Source organism: Alternaria postmessia, assembly GCF_024291825.1.
Source record: "Alternaria postmessia strain BMP 2775 chromosome Unknown scaffold_19, whole genome shotgun sequence".
NCBI lineage: Eukaryota > Fungi > Ascomycota > Dothideomycetes > Pleosporales > Pleosporaceae > Alternaria > Alternaria postmessia.
In genome coordinates this window covers 159,388-182,058 of record NW_026260092.1, presented here as the reverse complement: position 1 = coordinate 182,058, position 22,671 = coordinate 159,388, and the positions used below count along the sequence as shown (strand labels likewise).

General features: G+C 48.9%; 6 protein-coding genes across 6 annotated transcripts; 3 read left to right on the top strand and 3 right to left on the bottom strand.

Moving 5' to 3' along the window:
• Nucleotides 1–4,317: 4,317 nt before the first annotated feature.
• On the top strand, nt 4,318–5,015 carry J4E82_004159 (uncharacterized protein; the record flags this gene model as incomplete). The annotated part of the gene is made up of 3 exons (XM_051730440.1): nt 4,318–4,350; nt 4,420–4,452; nt 4,506–5,015. The coding sequence occupies 3 exons, from the start codon at nt 4,318–4,320 to the stop codon at nt 5,013–5,015; spliced, it is 576 nt and encodes a 191-aa protein (XP_051589779.1).
• Nucleotides 5,016–9,910: 4,895 nt separating this feature from the next.
• J4E82_004158 (uncharacterized protein) lies at nt 9,911–10,469 on the bottom strand (the record flags this gene model as incomplete). The annotated part of the gene is made up of 2 exons (XM_051730439.1): nt 9,911–9,946; nt 9,990–10,469. 2 exons carry the CDS (start codon nt 10,467–10,469, stop codon nt 9,911–9,913), a joined length of 516 nt encoding a protein of 171 aa, XP_051589778.1.
• Nucleotides 10,470–11,917: 1,448 nt separating this feature from the next.
• On the top strand, nt 11,918–12,660 carry J4E82_004157 (uncharacterized protein; the record flags this gene model as incomplete). Its single annotated transcript, XM_051730438.1, has 3 exons — nt 11,918–11,923; nt 12,057–12,205; nt 12,255–12,660. 3 exons carry the CDS (start codon nt 11,918–11,920, stop codon nt 12,658–12,660), a joined length of 561 nt encoding a protein of 186 aa, XP_051589777.1.
• Nucleotides 12,661–14,962: 2,302 nt separating this feature from the next.
• Nucleotides 14,963–15,688, top strand: J4E82_004156 (uncharacterized protein; the record flags this gene model as incomplete). The annotated part of the gene is made up of 4 exons (XM_051730437.1): nt 14,963–14,987; nt 15,038–15,078; nt 15,129–15,289; nt 15,337–15,688. 4 exons carry the CDS (start codon nt 14,963–14,965, stop codon nt 15,686–15,688), a joined length of 579 nt encoding a protein of 192 aa, XP_051589776.1.
• A 3,398-nt stretch (nt 15,689–19,086) lies between these two features.
• J4E82_004155 (uncharacterized protein) lies at nt 19,087–20,391 on the bottom strand (the record flags this gene model as incomplete). Its single annotated transcript, XM_051730436.1, has 1 exon — nt 19,087–20,391. The coding sequence occupies one exon, from the start codon at nt 20,389–20,391 to the stop codon at nt 19,087–19,089; it is 1,305 nt and encodes a 434-aa protein (XP_051589775.1).
• A 944-nt stretch (nt 20,392–21,335) lies between these two features.
• J4E82_004154 (uncharacterized protein) lies at nt 21,336–22,352 on the bottom strand (the record flags this gene model as incomplete). Its single annotated transcript, XM_051730435.1, has 1 exon — nt 21,336–22,352. One exon carries the CDS (start codon nt 22,350–22,352, stop codon nt 21,336–21,338), a length of 1,017 nt encoding a protein of 338 aa, XP_051589774.1.
• Between the last annotated feature and the right edge of the window lie 319 nt (nt 22,353–22,671).

Sequence of the window (22,671 nt, the reverse complement as noted above, 5' to 3'; positions counted from 1 at the left end):
TCTTACGCATCAGCGTTCCAAAAGTGCGCAACACATGCGAAGCTTTCAAATACTCCTGCTACTATCTACCTTAGCTGGCCTCGCCAGCTTCACAAAAGATTATAGATACCTTACTTACGAAGACAACACTAACGTACCCTGGTATCTGGTCTAGGCTAAGGTCCGCGCTTCAGGTGAGAGAATTTGTCCTTGTTTATGCCTCTCAGTCATCGCTCACCTAAAGCGATGAATGCTTGCTCAGTTGAAGAGAGGGATTAGCTTCAATGGGCGCCACTCACGTGCGCTATCTCTCTAGGTCTGTAAATCACTTAATTTCTATTTACCTAGGTGAAGTGCTGTACGGTTGGGTACGCTGGCTTATCAAATCGCCTCCCTTATAGGATAACACATGTAGAATCAATTTTGTGCCGCGAGATATGACTATGGAGGTGTGAAACAAATGTGGAATCAGAGGCAAGTCAGCAGTTTTATATGATGGCTTCTTATTCTGCACTTTAGAAGAAGGCCTAGAGGTTTACCTTAGCTTAGCTGTGGTCATAATGAATTTCCGTGCATGCATCTCGTTACTTGCAGAAGCGTACAGGATACCTATCTCCTTGTATCTATGTTGGATGATATGCTTTGTAGACCTGCAAAGCTCCTTCGATGCTCTGTACAAGACCAAAGAATATCGTCAAACATAGTACTGTGACAGCGATCCAGAAGGTGTACCACTGAGACCTGTTTCTTCGGTCATACCAAAACTGGGAAATTGAAGTTGGCTTCGGTTGATCGAACTTTTCCTTCAAGCTAAGCAATTCATCACGCCAATAGTGGAAGCTTACGGCCCGACGGTCAGCGGAGGGTACACGGTCTCTCTTGATTAGAGAAGTGTCTGGACGCGTTATATCGGCGTCTTGGGACTGTTGAGAAGCTATCCATCTTTTTGTGTCGACATCACCTCTCGGGAACAACAGATCTAATGTGCGTAGCGTTTCTTTGATGAAATTGGGCGGGAATAGATTACTATGTTGATCAGCCAGTGATTCCTTATAGTTACTGAAGGCTCGTACCTGTTTTGACGTTGAAGAAAGGTTGCGTGATGAAAGATGCAGAGTGTCCGATCGTTGTCGACCAGCCGTAAGTGATTGGCGAGGTTATTCGTCCATTGTATGTCAAGACCAGCAAGGCGCTGCAGATTGAAAGCAGAAAACTCATCTTCGAATATGAGACTACCAGTATCCTTGGTGCTGACGACAAAATGGTTGGCCAAAACAGCGCTGAGGTCTAGCTGTTCGTCTGTCCATGGAAGGGAAGGAGGACTCCACGTCCAGTTATTAGAAGTGGGCCCCACATCAACCATCGAGAACAAACGCACTGCAAGCCTAACGGAACCTTCTGCCATGCGATCTTTGACCTCCTCGGTTCTGTTCCGCGTATCAAGCAGTGTAAGGGAGCGTTTGATCGTGTCTTTTGTGAGACCTTCCTTGAATTGCCGCGAAATCGTGACTACATCTTCGTGCGTTCGGACAGTCACATGCTGGCCATGATCTGTCTCCACTGCTTTCCTGCATTCAGTCGTGTAATATTCAAAGTACGTGTTCCAGAGTTCAACCTCTCTCGCCGTCAACGGCGATATCGTGTCGCAAGGCCAGAGAGCCTGTATGATACTACGCTTGCACTGCATAGGTAAAGGATCCTCGTTGGCATTTCTTGAAAGAGGCATAGTAATTCATATATCTCTGCGTACATTAGCTGCGTCCTAATGCGCATTAGAACATACCAAGTCGACAGGCGCAGTTCAGTATATGCCTTGCTTTCCAGAGCTCACCCCATTCTGCGGCTTTTTCTGCCAGTGACGGGGCCGTTCTTATGGTCTTAATAAATCTGGTCTCGGTAGGAGATGCGCGATGACCTCGTGGCGTTTTAGGGGGCTGAGCACTCACCGGATGGTGCGGGGTCATTGAATCTTGGAACCTTGCCGCTGGATGCGACTTTTTCACATTACCTAGGTACTGCGATCATCGAGGAAATATCATTACAACGAAGAACAACGACGAGTGCAAAGCACGCATGCGTCATTCCCGGGAAGTATTGACGTACCATATCAACATGCTCATCCGGGAACGCAAAGTGCGCCCATTTTCGTAATGCAGGAGGCTGTCACGTCAAGAACCAAGCCCAGCTTGATGAAGCTTGTGGCAAAAAAGGTGAAAGAGAAGGAGAGTCTGGGCCTTTATGAGAGCTCCGTCGACATCGAAAATGCAGTTAACATCGATTACGGGGCTAACCCTCACTGGAAGAGAGGTCATCGATGCTGGGAAGCTAAGGGCGAGGCCGCTCAACAGTACAAAAGCATGGAATCATCCCTTCTGAATGAGCTCAATCAATCAAGAAAGGAATCATTCTGTGAAGTCTGCATATCGCTCTTCATGATAGGAAAGTCCCCACGGCATGCAAAGCCCATCATCCTGATATCCAGCGAAGATAAACGATCGAGACAGGAAGCTAAAGCTGCTCTTGACAGTAGCGGAATTTTGGAAGACACAGGGTTCAAGATAGGAGTTCTCAAATACCTTCCATCTGGTCCAATTCACCCTGTCGCAAGCATACGCGATGGGTCGCTTGATGGTACCGCACTCTACCGGTCTCCCAGCTCATCTTCCAGCTCAGAACCCACACCAAGCGCATTATCGTCCAACTTTGCCTACTACAACCTGAACAGAGATCTACAAGCGATCGGAATGCCAATCTACGTTAAGACTGATGAAAATGTAGTACGGATGGCCACAGCCAATCTTCTATACAATGGCAAGGGTTACGGATATATGACTGCCGCTCATATCTTTGACGGATGGACAAAGGCTTCCTCCAACAAGGATGACGGAGAAGGGGACCTTGTAGATGGTATACCATTCGATAGCGATAGCGATACCGACGGCGACTTCTACGACGAAGAGTATATACCGACTCCACAGAACCTACGCTCTACCAAGGCGGTATCGAGTAAACCCCAAGCATCGCGAGTACATGGTACATGGTTGGGAAAGTCACAGGGAGCTTCTAGTGAGACCTTTCTTGTCGACGACGAGGCGCGATCTGAATTGGTAGTTCTTGGACGGGTCTCGACTAGCCAGAAAGACTTGGACTTTGCCATCATCACCGTCAACGATTCGAAGCTGGAGAAACAGCTTGACAATCTTACCAGCTCTGGAGACAGACAACACGATCGCTTGAGTGCAACAAAACCTTTCCCATCGAAAGTCACAGCATTCACAACTCATGGACCCGTTGACGGTGCAAGTTTCCATGTGCCTACGCTCATTCGCCTACCAGGCAGTGACAGATATCGATCTTTATATGGATTTACATATGAAGGTTCAATAGAAGTCGGAGATTGCGGATCGCTGGTGTTTAGCAAGGACAGCAGATCATTGTATGGAATGATTATTGCTGCCTCCGATAAAGAGCCTATCGCTTACGTGGTAGCGGGTGATCAAATCGTGCAAAGTATCGCAGAAGTGGGGCAATGGCGTATGTTACACATGGATAGGGATCCGAACAACTCATCCAAAAGTTCTGACACGACGAGAGCCGAGTCTTCAAAAGAGACGAAAGTAGCAAACCGTAGTACATACGGAGTACTATCGCCTCGCACTCTACTAGAAACCGCTGGGATAGCTGTCCCACAACAGAAGTCTAGCTCCACAACTACTCTACTAGATACCAGTGCAACAGCTGCCCCACAACCGAAATATACACCGACAGCTTCTCTGCAGCAGTCCACTACATCTACAACACGGGCGCATTACGGGCCTTGGACATGGTCAGCACCACACAACAGTCACTATTCATATTTATTAGCAGACGATGATTCTACAGTGTTAGATACTATTTGGTCAGGGCCTGCGACGGGTTCCACTACCTCGCAAATACCTGCAGCAGCGCAAAGTTACGACAGTAGAGTAAGATCAAGCGGACAACTACATCAATCGGTGGGGTCTGATTATGACACGATAACGGGTAGGATAGACAGCTACCAACCACAATATGGCTATGGGGCGTACGGTTCACTAAGTCCGCAGTCATATCCTTCTGCTCATGCCTCGATCACAACTGCTTCAGGAGGTTCACCATACCTACAACAGGTTTATCAAGCTCAACCTAGCTACCCTTACACGCTTTCTTCGCCGAGGCAATCACAGCAAACGGCGCCAAGTGGAGTGACAGGACAACCCTCTCAGTATCCAAATTCACGTCGATCAGTAACGTCTCTTCCTGTCGATGTGCAATCTACTATACAAAGCAAAGATCGAAGATATATCCAGACAAATCTTAATGAAAGCTATAATCACGAACAGCTTGACACAAGTAAGCGACGCCATGTTTTAGCAAATCAACACATGCTTACGTGTGCTAGGGTATCGGCGAGTTGCGCAGCCGTCGCGTGCGGCGTTCTTTGTCAGTGGCCGGGTAAGTACAACTCATTGACCGACACAACCATGCTGTTAACGAAGCGCTCTTAGGTCTTCAAGATGCTTTGGACAGAGCCTGCCGGCCAGATCAATCCTGGCAAGACTCGGAACTCAACACACTTCAGTACCGTACAATATGGGGAGACAGCTTTTAGTGAAATACGCCGATTCGTTGTCGTTCGCAACAAGGGTGACTTCAGCCAGTGCATGTACGTAGATCTCACAAGATGTTTTGCCTTAAACCAATCTGACAAGCTCATTAGCCCGATTCAAACTTACAGAGGTCGCGGCGCCGCAAAGCCAGGTCTGAGAATGAGCGATCACGGCATCATTCATACTACGACAACCACACCCAATCAGCTTCCAGGTGAGGCATTGACGAAATACTCAATTCAAGTACAATCGACCGAAGGTGAATACCTTGAGGTGGAAAGCCGTGTCAACTACGGTAAGGCATACGTTGTTGAGCACAATGTTAAAGTTCTCGATGTGGGAATGGTGGTAGAAGGTCATCGGTATCTACTCAAGGAATATTTTGACGCTGCGATGCAGGCACAATAACGGAACTGAGACTTATGCACTATGCGCAAACTCCTCGAACTTTCTCTTTGTCGCTCGGATCATCCTAAGCTATGTTACATGGTAGGGCTGCACCATACGCAGGCCGTTAAGATCACTGTCTGTCCTTCAATCTATCTGATCTGTCTGTACAGATCTAGATATGCATGCATTACTGTCTTTTTCATTTTTCAGAGTTTTTATATACTCTTGAGTAGTTGTTTCTATTGCCGCATCACAGGAGAATTCTTTTCCGAAGGCTCGTACGGGCACAGAATTGTACGGTCATTCGCTATTTGGCCTGCAAGTTGCATCGAGATCACACAGTAATGAAAAGAGCAAGCAGTGAGAGGGCAAAAGGATTGTCTAGCTCACGTTGAATGAATTGAAGTCGACGGACAGTTCCGCATCTATAGATCGGGGTCATTCAAGGACATGTGAGAAGGCCATCTAGAAGGGACATTGGCCTTGTACTGACAATATCTCCCATAAGGTGTTCTTAACAACAAGACCACCTTGATTTTGGTGCACCTTCATTCATCCTCCGAATGTCCTGGCTCCGATAGCTCTCAACCATGCTTTCTCATCTTCGTTGAGCCGTGCGTGCCGTCAAAGACACTCAGCACCATGCGGACAGAGCTCCAGACTGCCAAAGGCGGCTTTACAGAGGCCCAGATTGAAAACTTGTATGATACTGTAAGAAGTTGGGTCGATCTGCTCGGCGGATAAAGTACTAGCAGGTACGCAACGTGTTAGGTCCTTGAAAGGCTCTGGAACATTGCCTAGGTTAGGGTTTATGAATTGCTGGCAGGGATGCTGATACGCGTCCACGGTTACCGCTGCCTACCTGGGAGCTGGGAGATTGGCGGTGACGCAGGATTAATGATCTGGAAAATTCGTTTCTTTACAAACAATGCAATGGATCCTTCGATGTAGATTGTCAGACGTATGTGAAGTACGAGGAAATCATGAAGACGACGGATACACAGTTAACGAAAGATCGCATCGAGTGGTCAGCGAGAAATTCCAGAAATGAAGAGACCAAGTTCAAAGACGACATGCACGCCAAAGTGTGAAACTGATCAAGTGCTTGTGAAATATGAACCATAGACTACTCAATGAAACCTCGTTCGTAACCTTGCCAAGCCTGTCCTTACTGGTGCAAGTGTGCAATTGGACTCACCAGTTTGACACTTGATACTCACTTCATCCTTGATTGCATCTGACAACATGAAGAGTCTTGTCATTGTTGCTCACAACGCCCTCTGTGTTGACCGCACAGGTTGATCTACAACGTCGGCCAGAACGAATAGGCCAGCTGACGTTTGACGGAGAAGGAGACTAGTATAGACTAACAGTCCTCAACCAGTTCGTCCAAGCAGGACGTCGTGATCGCTCATCTTTTGGAGAACATAAGCGCTATGCCGAAATGCTGCACGCTAACAACGAGGTCAGATATCTTAGCACAGCGATCGACAAGGAGACTGCGATGTGAACCACCCCATTCACGTCAAGAACTTGCGCATGTTTTAGTTTTATCGTGAACACGAATACCAAGACCCGCGACCAACGCAATATCCACCAATCTAAGGTAGCGCAACTTAAGGATCATAACGTGGTCGCGTACTGGGCACCGTAATGGTCACCAATATTTCTAATTGGGGTCAAGCCAATCAGCATCAGGAAATGTGTTTTAGGTGGCGGATTGCCCCCTCAAGCGCAAGAGCCTCTCAGACAGCGTCCAAGGCAAGCCCGACGGCAGCGATGACAAGCGATCAGGCGACGCTATCACGTTAGCATTCGGCGACTTAGCAACGGGGCTGCGTCGGCCGGGTGCGAGCGCGGGACGCTCCTCCCGCGGTGAGTCTCGCGTGCGCGGCCGCTGCTCCACTGCGAAGATGCGACCCGATTCTCGGAACTTCACCGGAAAGCCTCAGGCAGTGAAGGACCTCCATAGTGCAGAAATATCTGCCCAAGATCTGCGTCTATCAATGACTTTGCTGCAACTTTATTTCGACGACATTCCTTCCTTAAAAGACGAACGTTGTCTAATTCCGAGCGTCGCAAATTAGCCGTTGAGTTCGGGCAAGGCATGTGAAAGTCCCGGTATGTCATCATCACCGCAAGCAGCCTTCCTGCAGCCAATTGAGTTTCCTTCGGTTAGCAGCCTCGTCGCCCTTCCATGCCTTGCTGGTCATCGCCATTTGCCTTGTCCGGCGGCGCGATGATAAGAAACTGCAAGGCATCTGTCATGCACTACAAGCTTTAGTTCCTAGGCAATAACACTGATACGCGCCCGACATCTGGACGTTTCGTGCGTATCATGTCCTCACGTGGGAAGTGCGGGGCGGGTGCATATACACACGCACAAGGCTGAACACGTATCATAGAATGCAGCTCTTCGATCGACTGGTATCGATGCCATGATGGTAGAAGTGATTCCAGCGGAGTCCGATACCAAGAAAGTGAGTCTGAGGTGCATGCGATCGCTTTTGATGATTGTTTACTTTCACTGGGCAGGCGCGCGGTGTCGCTAGACTCGCATTTATGTTACCGATGGTCTTGTTCAACACCGAATCCTCGTCCCACTAATGCTTCTCCAGAGTGACGGATGTGGCTACTTCAAGAAGTCCTGGTTCCACGTCCTCGGTCGACGCGTCAATTTGGGTGTGCCACACCCCTGTCAATAAGGGTGTGGATGAATACCCTGCAACCTCATGGCATACTACAGCCGGAGATTGGAAGCGCTCAGACAAGGTCTCAGACTGCGCCCTCTCGTCTGCTCATCTTTTCTAGCAGCATTGGTTCGATGGGAAATATGGCCATACAATAGTGTCCAAAGCGCCCAGTTGAATATCCCACCTGGATGGGCTTGCAATCTATGTTACGTGTGGAAGTTTGTACCGATGAAGGTATGGACAGAGTAGGCTTGAAAGGCGCTTGGCCGGATCGGGTGGTAGGAATGCGACACGGCATCGCGCAGAAAAGCAAGTGCAGCTGATCACTATATCGATCCCGTTGGCTACCCCAAGAATGGGGCGCAGGCTGCACAGGCTGCTACCTGGCTTTTGTTCGAATCCGTTGCGTCGTCCTCTCAATCTCATTCCAAGTCTGTCGCCAATATCGCTATGTGATTGGTTCTCCAGGAATAGCGCCTTTCTCAGCTGATTGTTGCTGGTTCTAGGATGTCAGACCAGCATATCGCATGCAACTTTGAGACGTGTGGAAGTGTATGTGCAAGCGATGTAGCGGGGCATAGTATGCATACTAGGAGTGGCTGGTCGAGACGTAAGGCAAAGTCATAGGGCTAACTCCTCCAAACCTACCGATGTTGTGTGCCTATTCCACTACAACACTTGCAAACCTGGTCCAATGCTTTTTCGATATCGCGTTGTTGACCCCGGTGCTTCTGATAACTGCAGCTAATGTAACGCCAATGCGTCTCTGTTACGACCATTCGCATGATTTTCCTAATTCAACAGGTTTCGAGCGCTGTCGAGGATCTGTTCAGCTCTGTCCAAGACAGCCAATCAGATGAAGACAGGTTATGCGAATAAAGTTTAGCCAACAGCCACTAAAGTGCTAAGACGACCGGAGTGTGAAACGTTTGTATTCGAACACGGTAGAGCCCTTGAATGGAATGTGTATCCAATGAACATTGTACATGGACCGTACATCGTCAAGGGTATGGATCAAATCAAATGAACCTGCTATCAGGTGAGGAAGAGGTACTCCAATCCCCATCTGTACCCCTTATCCAATGGAAACCACCTTTTGGTTTTTGTTATATACCAACAGGTAAATCTGGTCGTGTCTAAAGACCCTAGAACCATCGTGTTGTAACTCGGCACTCGCCACTCGGAAAGCGTTCCGTGGAATGGGCTGGCTAGGCGCTCTGTCAGGATAGTTGTTCTGTCAGGTTTGTACTTTGGTAGGGTGCCGATTTACCAGCTCAGAAGTCCGTATAGAAATCAACTGGGGTAGGAAGACCCATTCATTCCAAGCGTATGCGGAGAAATAGCAAAGGACAATGTAAAAGTATAAATCATGTTGCGTGTCGTTGAGTAATCTCACAGCCAGGAATCCCGAGCTTTGAGTGGAGAAAACTGTGGAGGAAGCAGTACTCCATAGTGTGACCTTGGCCTGGGTTGGATCCTGGGTCGTCAAACTCCATATGAACAAGTTCTCTTGTAATCAGGGAATGTGCGTATATAGGTCTCTAAGTACGGAAATGAATTCTCCCTTCCTGGGGGTAATCGACTCTCTACTGGAAAGCAAAAATGGATCCAAGTAGTGCCTGGAATGTGTAGTACAGTTCAACATCCTCAAACCCTTTGGTTCCATTCCAGGTACAGCACGCACACTGACTCCAGTTGTATGACGTCTCTGCCGTTGGTCTCCATGCAGGTCTGTCTGGGGAGATCGACAAACAATGCTGTGTGAATTCACGGATTTTCTGCTTGTGTGCCTATCAAGCGGTTTCCGGTTAGGGCTAGGTGATTGGGTAGTCTCAAAGTCAGTCGACCCAGTTTGGCTGCGTCTCAATTTGGGCGTTACATCACCTGTAGGCTTGGACGCTCGACGAGGAACGGCCTGAGGGTATGCTGAGTTATCAGAAGCCCACTCTCCCTCTGATATACTCCTCTTCGAACTTGGTTTCCTTGGAAGAAGCTTTTGCTCATTGACAATGCTGTAGTGGATATCTTCCAACTCAGATACCATGCTGCGACCGCTAGCGCTGTTCTCCAAAGCTGTCGAGTGGTCCATATAGAATTGTGCGCCGGTGAAGCTTATCAGGTCGCAAGTTTGTCCAACCCCCTCCCACCAAGAAGTTTCGTATAGCTTAGTCGATGGAGGTTGGTATGGTAAATGCGCCTTTTGTAGAGGAGACACAGAAATCATATCGAGCTGCCACACATGGATTCTCGGATGAACTGTTAACCGTGATCGCTTTCCAAACCGTGAAGCATTCTGTACATTGACTTTGTCCTGCGCCGGCGCAGATTGTCTTTGAGTGCTTGTAGCAGAGGTGGCTGAATCTGTCAATAGTGTGGATCCATTCGACGCTGCAACAGACGTATATGTTGTCGTCGGTGTTTGTGTTACTGGATTTGCATAGTCGTCTTCGGTTCTTGCAGCGAGGACCGTCCAGTCATCCAGGTTTTCGGAAGTGAGCTCGGCTGCGCCACTGGTCTGTGACTCCAAAACATCTGGGCTACTTGTAGGAAGTGGGCGAGGGAGATCATCCAGCAAATCATTGACAAACATCGATAATCTCTGGATGAACTTGACTTCCTGGTCGTTATACTGCTGTTCGGCATCATCGTATTCTGCTTCGCGTAGGCCAAGCTGGTCTCTCAAAGTGTTAATTTGCTCGAACTCTTCTTGTATGGCCTGAGGCAACGTGATGCCCTCCTTCTTTAAGAATCTTTGCAATTGGCTGAGAGCGGATCCCATTGTTTCGTCAGTCTTCTCCCGGATAAGGTGAGAAGCCTTTCTCCTGTCCCGCTGTAGCCGAAACCGAGTACCTGTCAAATCTTCTTTCTCGTCTTGCAGTTCCTCAAAGCGCGTTTCCATTTCTTCGAGCTTGCGATTTGGAACTGGCGGGAAAGCGTGATGGAAGCTATGTGGTTCATCACCTGATGTTGGTTTATAGGGTATGAATGGTGGAGGTGGTGGGGGAGGCAGTAGACGAACTTCAGGAGCTACATCTACAGGGCGCAATCGTGGTTCTACATCGAAGCTAGGGAGCTTAGATAGGTTGTTCTTGCGCTGGTTGTTTGCCGTTCGATGTGAGAGCGTTGCCACTGTCGTACTTGACCGTGCAAGTGAATTGCGGAGCCCTGGAAAGACTCTCCACACGTATAGCACTCCATCCTGAACCCGTTTCGCTGCTCAAACGTCAGTGTCTTGCATTCAAGATAAGCCTTTGCTTCCTTTCCCACCGATCTCTTTGCTCGCTCTCAGCCCAGTAGATGCCTGCTCTGCTCCGAAGGCTTCTGTTCGTCGAGAAGGCATTTGGATGCACAACTCATGTTTTGAGGTGGAACTGGGATGCCGTGCAATGCATGCCTTCGGAGGAAAGAGCTTAGGGGGCGACCGAGCCGCATAATAGCAAATTATGGCACAGGGCGGCGAGACATGCAATCGGGCAAGCCCCAGATCGATAATACCCCTAGGTCATGGCGCCACTAATTCTGCTATAAGCCACCGAGCAGCCCATTACCCGCTGGTGACCATGCGCGGAAACGGCGGCGTCAAGGATTACGCGTCGAGCCAATGATCAATCAGGCTAGGTGAACCGCCCGCAGCTCTGGACGGTCCCATGCGGGCCCCGCTATCAATCGATGCCCACCATCACGCATCATACATCAACACGTAGATGCGTGACAGCATGCTGCATCGGCAACATGGCTGATAGTATAGGCACACTCCGCGCTCTAAACAGTTAATATGCGATGCGGCTCTGCTCGCCAGCGATTCGTCATTTGCGCATAAGTATTCGCTAGATGGCATGTCAGCACGCTGTGTCGCAACAGGTCCACGGATATTATGCTGTACCCGCCTCAGACATGTCGCAAACACCGCAACCAGAGTGGAACGTGAAATATGCAAGGTATCTGCGCAAACAATGGGATGAGGGGCATCAGCGTTATTACTGGTTGCATTTCGTAGACGGTATTATTTCCGGACGCCTGTTATCATCCAACACCTTGCTAAAACAGTACAGGACAGGGCTGGGTTTTCTTCGATTGGGACCCACTGGAGCGTAATCGCGTGGATTCGGTATCTAATGGTGCGGCTCAAGCAGGCTCAGCTTTCCAGAGAGGCACAGGTCAAGCTATACAAGGCACTTACAATCACTCCCAACCAACACCGAACAGCCATTATGAGCATCTGGATTCATGCAGGTGTACCTGATCATTTTATCGCACACCTGGTTAACCTTTTGCAGCTTTCTTTGTGAGGGATAGAAGCTTTTTTCAGCCTGGAAAGGTATGTCTTCCACAGCCTTGCATTTGAGCTGACACTAATGATATGCAGGTCTTCTCTGTTCTCTTCAGCGAAGGGGCTGGAACGACTGTAACAAGATACAATGACTCTATCTCCCTAGTCAAGTACGGAGAGTATGTGCATAGTCAGATACGGCGCTTCATCGTCGTTAGGACGAGGCAAGGGTTTGCCTACTCCGTGTAAGTAACACAACCAAAGAATCTAAGACACATTACTAATACTGTATAGCCCTATCTTTACCTATAATAATCAAGGGACCAAGAAGCCTGGCGTTGTACCCAGTGAGCATGCTATAGCGTTCTCGTACGGGTACCAACCCCTGCTCCTACCCGGCGAAGCAGAGCTTGAGAAGGAACCTATCTGCATAGTCATGAGCCAGCAGGATCAAGTCCTTTCTACCGCTTCTCGGATCTTTTTTGGAATACAACATCCCATACAATATAACGTGAAAGTAAAGGATCTAGGCTACGTTCACCCCGACTACCTCGCCAACTTCCTCGGCTACTGGGCGATGGAGCACCAGATCGGTACTATGCAGGATGTGCAAGACATAGGCGGCGGCAACGATAACGACAACGACGATTCCAATACACCCACGCCAGGCAACTCTTACCCAGTCTTTTACAACACATGATATCCTCCAGATCCTTGCTTCTCTATTTTTCCTCCCAATACGTTACGGCCGCTTTGCATATTACGCTATTTCTTTGAGTATATCCTATCACGATGCTGCTGAGATTGTTTTCATCTCATTTCCTGTCACGCGCAATCAAATTGTATGTAATCAGAAATCACGTTCACCTCGCCACTTGTCGATTTGTGAGTGCAACGCAACCTCTCAATGTCTAAACTTTGAAGTTTAATCCTAGATGACCAGAGCCGCTTCTCATGAGTGTGCGCAGTACAGAGCAACCGCGTTCTGGAAGTAGTCCTCCACCAAAGGCAACGTGCTGCTGACAACGACGCCCCCTTCTTAGGTGGATCAGAGCAAAGGGTGAACTAGTGGTGTTGCGGTAGTGCAGCTGCTTGGCTTATTGATGAGATCGCACGCAGAATCATCTCGGAGAAGACAAGCTTCCAAGGTTCTTTCTTTGATCCAATATTGCGTTCAGGCGCTCAGCTATGAAGTACAGCTTTCTACGGAGCTAGGAAGTTTCGGTACAGATATTCTATGTGCGCTCTCTCCAGCGGCTGAGTTCTCATACTAAGGTACTAGAGACCGAGGCATGAAGACTCACGGATGAGCGCCAATCATAACATGACCGAGAAGCGCCACTATATGCACCGCCAGCTCTCACCGGTGTTTCGCCCCGCTTTGAACTCAGCCTACCTCCATAACTCCCGCACCTTCCGCGTTGAACACATTTTTTAATTCAATCACAAAGCCAGAACACGCATACGGTCGCTTTTCGTGTGACATAACGAGCTACAAACCATGGTAAGTTGTCGTAGGAACGAACTTGCGCGGTAACGAACCTTATGGTAAGTACCTTTCCCCAACTTATCAGGAAAGAGCTATGTAGCCCGCCGCATCAACGTTATGTCGTTTCAACACTGACTTCAAAGCTATGCTGTAGTTCGGATTTTCACCATTTCTATGATGGAGGTGGAGTATGATGTTTTTGCCGGTACCGCAATATCCTCAGAACCCCTCAACACTTGTTCGAGCGATGATATGCTCATCGAGCAGGATGGTGACTACATAATTAGCGACGAGAAGCATCTTCCATTTGAGCACAAAAAGGTGCTAGGCAAAGGTTGGAGTGCGGTCGTAGAAAAGGTGCAAGACAAAAGAACAAAAGAGACATATGCGAAGAAAGTCATCAATTTCCCTCGTCTCAAGGCTAAAAATCGAGAAAAATCTGAACAGCTATATCGCAACGAGGTTGCAATCATTCGGAATCTGCAGTTCCATCGCCATGTCATCGAGCTGTTTGCGACATACACAGCGCCCCGCTCAGGCGGCTTAATCCTGCGCCCTGCTGCAGACCAAGGAGATTTGCAGAGTTTTCTTGATCAGTACGCCGATGCAGCCGAAGGTTCTGCAACAGACAACGATGATCTAAAGGGGATGAATGAAACTCTTGAAAGAGCATTTGGGTGTTTATCGAGTGGATTATCGTACATGCATAAAAAGGGTATTCGACACAAAGACATAAAACCAGTGAACATATTGATTCACCAAGGTGTCGTTATTTACACGGACTTTGGCGCTTCTAAAGATACCAAAGCGGATGGACAGTGTACCACAGAGGGCAGGCCCGAGTCTTTGACACGGAGGTATTGTGCCCCTGAGGTGCTTGAACACGACAAGAGGAATTTCGCCGCAGATATCTTCTCATTGGGTTGTGTATTTGTGGAAATTTTGTTGCGGTTAAGCGGCTTGACGGAGTATGATGATCTCGAAGAGGATGGCTATTCTGGTGTTATGGATGTACTCCATGAATTGCTCCGATCCGCAAAAGTTCAGCCCAAGCTTTCATTCCTCCTGGACATAGTCATACCAATGACTGCAAGGGAGCCTTTGGGGCGTCCGGCGTCTGAAGAAGTCGTTGCGAGTATTTGCTACCACGCAGGCTTCTCTTGCTCGCATTGCGCCCGCGTGCGCCCTGAAGAACATGCGATACATGCACAACAACCAACCTGGAACGCTGAATACCAAAGATATTTCTATACATGGTGGGATGGGTCAAACAAACTTTGGTATCGGACTCATTATGTAGAAGGTTAGTGCGCCTCCACCAGCATGTACATCAGCTCATCATCATTTAGGACAGGGTTGGGTATTCTTCGACTGGCTGCCCGAACAACCGCTGTCTCCCGATACTCGTGCCCGCAACGACTCTGGTTACATCGGCGCGCATTCAGCAGGGTCAGCCAATTTATTCAGTAGAGAGGGAAAAACAGTTATGGGTTCCTACAATACGAGCAATCCCATGTCTCACGAACCACTGGATACAAGTAAATATAGTACTTGCATCATTGAAATGCGAACACTGACGAGTGAAAAGGCTTCCAGGTCAGGCACCGCGATTACTTCATCGAAGGAAGAGTGAGTATATCTAAGCCAGACTATGAATCTTGTACTGACTGTTGCTCAAGATGTTCGCAATTCTTTTCGCCGAAGCAGCTGGCTCAAATGCTGTGACTGACTACAATACCGACCTGTCCCTTCTCACCCGAGTAAAACACGGCGAATTAGTACGCGCTCAAGTAAGACGATTCATCGTCGTGAAACGCAAAAGAGAATTCTGTTATGCTGTGTAAGTATCGAAATTGTTCTCGTCTATACACTGGCTAACTTTCGTAGTCCGGTTTTCACCTATGGCAATCGCGCCACTACAAAGCCAGGTGTGAGGCCAGACGAACATGCAATCGCTTACTCGTACGGCTATAATCCATGTTTAGTTCCTGGGGAGATAGAACTCCAGAAATATCCTATCGCGATTGTTAACAATAGTGAAAAGCCGTTATCAGTAGCTTCTAGGATTTACTTTGGCATCCATCATCCTATTCAGTATAATGTCAAAGCCAAAGATTTGGGCTACGTACACCCGGACTTCATGGCTACATTCTCCGGATACTGGAAGATGGAGAGTGGGCATGCCCCTGAACAAGGTCTCGAGGTGACCTATGATCCGACCAATCACGATACCAACTAAGACATGATACGCAATAAAGCAGCAGTCCAGACTGAATACTCGAAATCTTCTTTCATTTTGCAATCGTATGTCCCAACTTCATCATTGTGTTTGCATAGATGCTACCAAATCTATCCAAAGAAAACTCAAGTTCCTCCGTGCTGCAGACCACGACTGGGCTGATGACGATCAAGTATGAACCTCTCATTCATACGCCAGATTAAGTCCATCGAACAAGCAAACAGCCTGTCTTCAAATAGAGTCCCAGAAGGATTAAATCCATCATGCCCAGCTTGGACCTCCAGGGCGCGCTGCGCCTCTGGTAGGCTGCGAACCCAGTCAGCAAACAGCGTGAATTCACCAACACGACTCCGTACAGTTCGTTTGTTGTTGATCATATCCACCACTGGATCATACCAAGCGTTATGAACGCCCAGATCATTCACCTGAAAATACTTCTTGTTGAACAACCGTAGGGTATAAGCGTCCGACTGGAGTTTACTGATGTACTGTTTGAACGTCTCAAACTCCGTTATCAGAGCATCGGTCGGAGGAGCCAAGTCATGCCAAAACGCAACCATGAGCTCGCCCGCCGTAGCAGCCGATGGAACATGCTGCACTTTTATGCGAAGTTCTATGAGACGCGTTACCATGTCCTTGAGAGGAGCAAAGATATCTTCGTAGCTGTCAATAAGAAAAGCCTTTTCGAGGTTGGCGTAAAGAATTGCCCACTCGGTGTTCCGTTCGCATGCAAGGCGACATGCGCGTTCAGTTTTGTGAAAAACGATACCTGCCTCTCTATACCGGCCTTCAAGATTGTTGCAACTCCGTAAGAGATGATCGATACGGTCCAAAACCTCCCGGATGCGGACGCGAAAGGTTATTGAGCATGACTCCTCTGAACCCGGATCTATAGTCGTACATTGCCGACACATGATGGTAGTTTCCAGTCAATTCCTCGTTACAATACGGATCGGGTCGAAGACCTTATTGGGTGTTTTCGGTTGCGCAGTTCTAGGAACAACGAAGAGAGATTGCGCATCAACGCGACTTATGATCTTGCGACAACGAGCGTTATGCAAATTCATCAACAACAATGTGCACGTCATTGACACTGTGTACTTGCTTGCCTTGTTCATCGCCTAATGTCCCTCTAAATTTATCGCAAATGTCGATCGCAGGCTGGAGATAGTAAACTTTATAGGACTAGGAACGCAGACATGATATGAATTTAATAGCAACTCACACAGTCTTGTGGGCTGAATGAGTTGCTGTATCATTAGTCCTTCCTCCAAACTCACGCTGTAGTGCTGAGCGCTAGACTCACATCGCTTCCGCCAACGCATTCGAGTATCTATACTCCACAATATTCTCATCTCCGGAAACAGCATCAACGAAACCTTCCGTGAATTCAGACTGAGATTGTACCGTGCCCAACTCAATCTCTGGGAAGGTTTGTATCCATCTCCGAAACAAGCCTCCTTCACGGCTATGCTTGGCGGCCAGATTGTCGCTTCCATCAATGTCGGAGCGACCAACACTTCCTTGGCAGCATTGGAAATTTCAATCCACGGGCGGAAGAATGATTGCTGAGCACGTGGACGATCGGTCTCGAAGATTTGACTCAGACGTACTAAGATGACAGGGTTTATTCGGTAGCTATTAGTAACAGTTGAGGCATGTCGCAGCGCATACGGAATCTTGTGATACGCAACCCCAGCAATTCTAAAGCGGCGCTCAAACTTGGTGAGCTTGTCGAGCCAGGAGAATGCTTTCGACTCTGACCAATCTAGCCAGTCTTTATACACTGTGACTGCAATCAGGCAAGCTGTGTTCGCGTCCTCAAAGTGCCAGTCGTAGGGCAGACGCTCGACCCACAATTCCATGCGGCTTCTCTGTCCCGGCGACAAGAGTTGGCCGTATGCCTGTCTGGATGTAATAATCGTGGCGTACTTGTTCGCAACCCTGACGCGACCCAGTTCATCAATCTCTGGCTCCGGTTGATCTCTTGCCACATCTTCAGGTGTCTGTGGTCCTTCAGCTCCGGATGATGCTGAGCTCATGATGCGGTCGAAGTATATGCGTCCTCGTTAGGGTCGCAATTCCAACGTGTTCGCGGAGGTTGGAAGGGCGGAAATCGGGAAGATGACCAGTCGGGGCGTGTAGGTGCAGCAAAAGAGTATCAGAGAGTCGTTTGTTGTCGTGATGGGAGACCATCTGACCGTTCGCGTGTTGTGGTGTGTGCGTGACGCATCTGTAGTGAATGCGACCCTACTCATGGTGCTTTGTCGCAAGGACGATGTGGGATGAGACGTACTCTATCGGGTCAACCACGGGTGTATTCTATACTGTCAGTGCTTCTGAAAGGTATTAAATATCCATAACGTCAACTGTTCGAGCTAGAGAATGTCTTCTACTAGACCGATTGGAGCAGCGCCCCCATAGTTGATGGTGAACGCAGCAAGCCGGCCAAGAAAGGTACATCCGAGCAAGAACAATACTTGTTGTAGGAAATCGATGAAGGAGACAAGAAATAAGGTGCAAATGGTAGCCTTCTTGGATGGATACTTGTCAAACGCGCCCGCACGGCCTTTGATGCTCAACCTGGTCTCTTCACAAGGAGGACTCTCCCATCATACAGTGATCAAACCGGGAACTCAGAGCATCAGCTTTGATTCTGTTCATAGTACTTTGATGATAGAGTGGCTTGGGGCGGTTCTCATTGATGTGCTATTGCAAGTTGAAGGTCTTCAGTCATAAAACCCAATATTCGGTGAAGAGAAGAAATATTGGTTCAGGTTGTAGAGTAAGGAACGGGACGAATTGGAGCTAAAAACGTGTAATTGTAAAAACCCAAGCAGTCAAGGCCTAGAGGTACGAAAGTCGAAGTCTGCGGCTGGAAAGATGTGTTTTGTCGACACGACGCGTAGGCTGTCTGGCGATCTTGGTGACGTCATTTCCCGCTCGAACTTGGCGTTCATTAGTCCAAGGTAACTGGTATTCGAGAAATCCGATATGAAACGATTACTTCTATCTGGCCTGTCGCGCATTTACGCTATGTGCGTAGGTGAAGAACTAGCCAGCTGGCAGGACTAACTTGCCCCTAAAATGACCAGACCAGTGACGTAAGCGCTAGCCACTTGTTGGCATGTGACAGGCACGGCAGACCTCGGGACGTGCACACTACCTAGTGATCACTAAAAGCAACGACTCATGAAAAGAAATATCAGAGCAAGTATGCAAAATCCATTAATCATCAAATATATACCAGAAGCCAACTATATACCCTCCCTTCATCTCTCAAATCCCCACGTCATCCAAAGTCTATGAACAAGCATATACAGAAGCATAGAGAATATGTACTCATGACATCGTAAATACATCACCAATCCATCACACTTCGAACCAAAGATGTGCGCTCACTGGCCACCGACAGCGATAGTGAACAGTTTCGGGCTGCCGTCGAAGATTGTGCCAGCAACATCCTGACCACCATCCGGAACAACGTCATCGTATGGGAAAGCATAGCCACGACCATCCTTCTGGACCTGGTGAACGATGCGCGAGTAGTGGTTAGTTGTCGGATCCTTGTAGTACTGGCCTGGGTTGCTGCCATTCGGAAACTGGTCACCGGGTGTATTCAGCAAGATGCTACGGTTGAATGCAGCAGCGAGGCGAGGAATAACTGCATTGCGCGCTTGGTTCGATCCAGTCGCGAATGGCCCAGTGCTACAGGTAAAGATGTCCCTAGCTGAAGGAGCAGCAAAGTTTCCTGCTTGGCCAAGTTGGAGCTCATTGCCTTGGATACGGCCCTTGAGGTTGCCAGCTGCCGCTTGGGTGTTGATGATCATGTCTTCATTACGGTACTTGTTCCATACCGCCTGGATGTAGCCGTCCCAGTAGTTACCCCATGCATCGGCGTTTCCGACGAGAAGGTTGTTCGGACTCAGCACTCGCAATGGCTGTCCGTTGTGCTCATAGATCAGTTTATCCCAAGGTCGACCGTCGCGCTTGGCTTGCGCACGCAACTCTTCAATGACTCTCCGCATTCCATCAGCACCCATGCCTGGCACTGTTTGGGTCTTGCCTTGGGTGTTGGTCAAGCTAAGCCCAACAGGAATGCTGACAAAGTCGACATAGCTGATATTCGCGAACAGTTGCGCGTCGTTGTAAGTGAACTCGCAGAAAGACCAGTTGATATTGAAGTTAGGGTCGCTGGGGTTGGTGACACTGGGCTCTACAACTGCAGGACCTGGGTTGAGGAGGAAAGTAAGCTTTGCACCAATGCTGAACCAGATACGACCGCCGGCAATCTTTGGGATCCTGACGTTGACAGTGTTGCCAGGAGCCCCAAGTGGAATAGCGACGTCGGCCTGGAGTGGTTGCTGGATATCCTTGGGCGCTGTTGGATAGTAGATGGACTGGCCGTCTGCTTTCACAAAGAGGGGGGTGTTGTTCCGTTCCAGAGCAAGGCCGGTAATGTACGCGTATACGGTGCTGGAATTGGACTTGTTCTGCAGCGCCAACTGAAGAGTGCCAGGTGCGGCTTCAGCCATTACTTGTTGCTGTTCAGCGTTGGCTTCCGGAGCGGCTGCGCGCTTCTCATTCTCGGTGTTGGCGTTGGCATTGGCAGGTGCCGGTGCCGGTGCCGGATCATTCTCTTTTTTGCCGCGGTTTTGGAAACTCTGCCGACGCTTGTTGACGAAGCTCTTGAAGGCTTTCATGGTAATATGCGAATCGAGTGGGTGTGGAAGATGAAAATCTTGTGTAGATGGATGCAAGTATAGTGATTTGCAAGAAAAAGGCAAAGGGTCTTGCGAGTATTAACACTCTTGCAAATTGCAACAACTGCGAGTACGTCACACAAGATATATCTTCGACCTGTTATAGCGAATACACCCCAAACGCGTCAACGTCCTAAATTTCAAGGCGTGAATGCAGGGTCCAGCTGATGTCACACATGCGACGAATTTCCGGGCTGGCCCCTGCACGTGCAAACCGGTTAGCGATCGCCGACTCGCCCAGCAGTGCAAGCGTCAACAATTTTACGTTTACAGCCAATCACATTTTTCCAAGCGACACCACCATCTCGCGGCCCGTAAAGGACTAGCACAAGTTTCCAAACCACGCGTGGCGTGCTCGTGGCATCTGAAACTGACACCTGGATTGCGGGGTGCAGTGTAGGTGGTAACTTGGGACTGGTATTGGACGGCGCCGGGTTGGCGGATTAGTGTCAGAAAGGAAGGTATGAATTAGCGGTAAGCGGAAGTACGCGATGCTTTGTTTCTGTGTCTGGCGAAGAAAATTGTCACTTGTTCGTTTCATCTCTTTCCAGGTATATTCGGCACTGAAACGTACCTAAAGAGGTTGAGCGTGGTTGAAGCCGATTTGCTCTGGACGAGATATGAGCATGAATACACTTCCGGCGTTAATGGCTGCAATACAGCGGACAAAAGATACATCTCTTTTGTACAAAGAACGCAGGATCAGCAATCGCGCTACACATCCTTGGAACGAGGCCTCGAGACGTGCCCACGAGCTCGTCGGTAGACGATCTGCGATGCCAGTGTTGCATCCGCGAGAGCCAACGTCTCGCATAGCTTCAAGGTGCTGTAGCTATTTGCGCATGACTGCTTGTGCCACACTGTCGATGATTCAAGCCCGAGGATCAGAACTGAGCACCACCTCCAAACGACATGCCAGCATAGCTGTTGTAGCTGTCCTCCCCCCAGATGCTCCCTGCCATATCGAAGAACTGCCCCATGTCGAAATCGGCACTTCTCATAAGCGCAAAAGGGTCGCCGTTGGCCTCAGTCTCGGGAGGCATTTCCATGTTGAACTCATCCATATAGTTGGTGTCAGCTAAGTGGTTGTATCGGTCGCTCGCATGGTGGGTTGGATGCACTCTTGGTGCGCCAGTGATAGGGCATGAGCCTTCGCTGACACTGTGCTCAGTCGAGTCGCCTGTTGTAGGTATTGATGGTGTCTGGCTAGGTCGCTCCGGTCGGATCTTGCGAATGTACCAATTCTTCGTCAGATCATTGATCATTTGCATAGCGTGCCAGAAGTCAGTCTCAGGCCGCTTTGTCTTATCAAAGGCCGTTAAGGTTGACATTCGATAGCAGATTGACTCAAGGCAGAGATCTAGGCGGACCCTGTCTTGCGCGGCTTGAGTGTCCCATCCGATGGTGGCATGTTGTTCAGAGGGGATGCATAGTCTGGCGACCGTCATAATGACCGCGGGCAAACGCATCCATTCCGAGAACGATATCAGGTGATACTCTTGAGCTGGAAACGAAAGGAGTGTATCCAAGAATCGTTTACCGGCCTCAAGTGACGAGAGCAAGCTGTTGATCTGCGATGAACGTACCGACGCCGGTAACTCTGAGGGCGACGAGCGAAGGGCTACGCTATGCAGTTGCATCTTAGCGTACGAGAATGAAAGTTCGAGTAGTCTTTGTGATGCAACACCATCGCACTCTCTTTTCCATGTATCGAGTTGTGCATCTATAAATCGAACATGCATCAATGCTCGCCCATCGGAAATTGGGAGCTGCGAACCATCGGCCGTGAAGAGCGCATCTTGTACTTGGTCATCGATCTGCCGTAAAGATATGAGTAGATTGATAGTCTCGTCCGTCTCGTACTCTCGATTCTGTTTCAAGCTTTGCGCCCATTCTGACATGATAGAGTTATGTTTTAACAGGTTTGGCTTCTGTAAGCCTGTAGCGACCCTGCTTCAAGTCAACATAGGATCAAAGAAGGTATCACTGCGGCTACGTACATAGAAGAAAGGTAATAGCAACCCAGAAAAGCACGATGTCTCTCGCGCAACTCTCCAGGTGGTGGCGGTGGAGCTTTAGGCCGCTGCGGCATTGGAAAGCCAATGGGTTGGAAGTCTTGATGCAGACCAATATCGAGCGCCAGTCCTGTGACGAGGTTGTGTAAGAAGAATATCTGCTGTGTTTTGTGGCTAAAAACGAAGTGATACCTAGACCGATTAG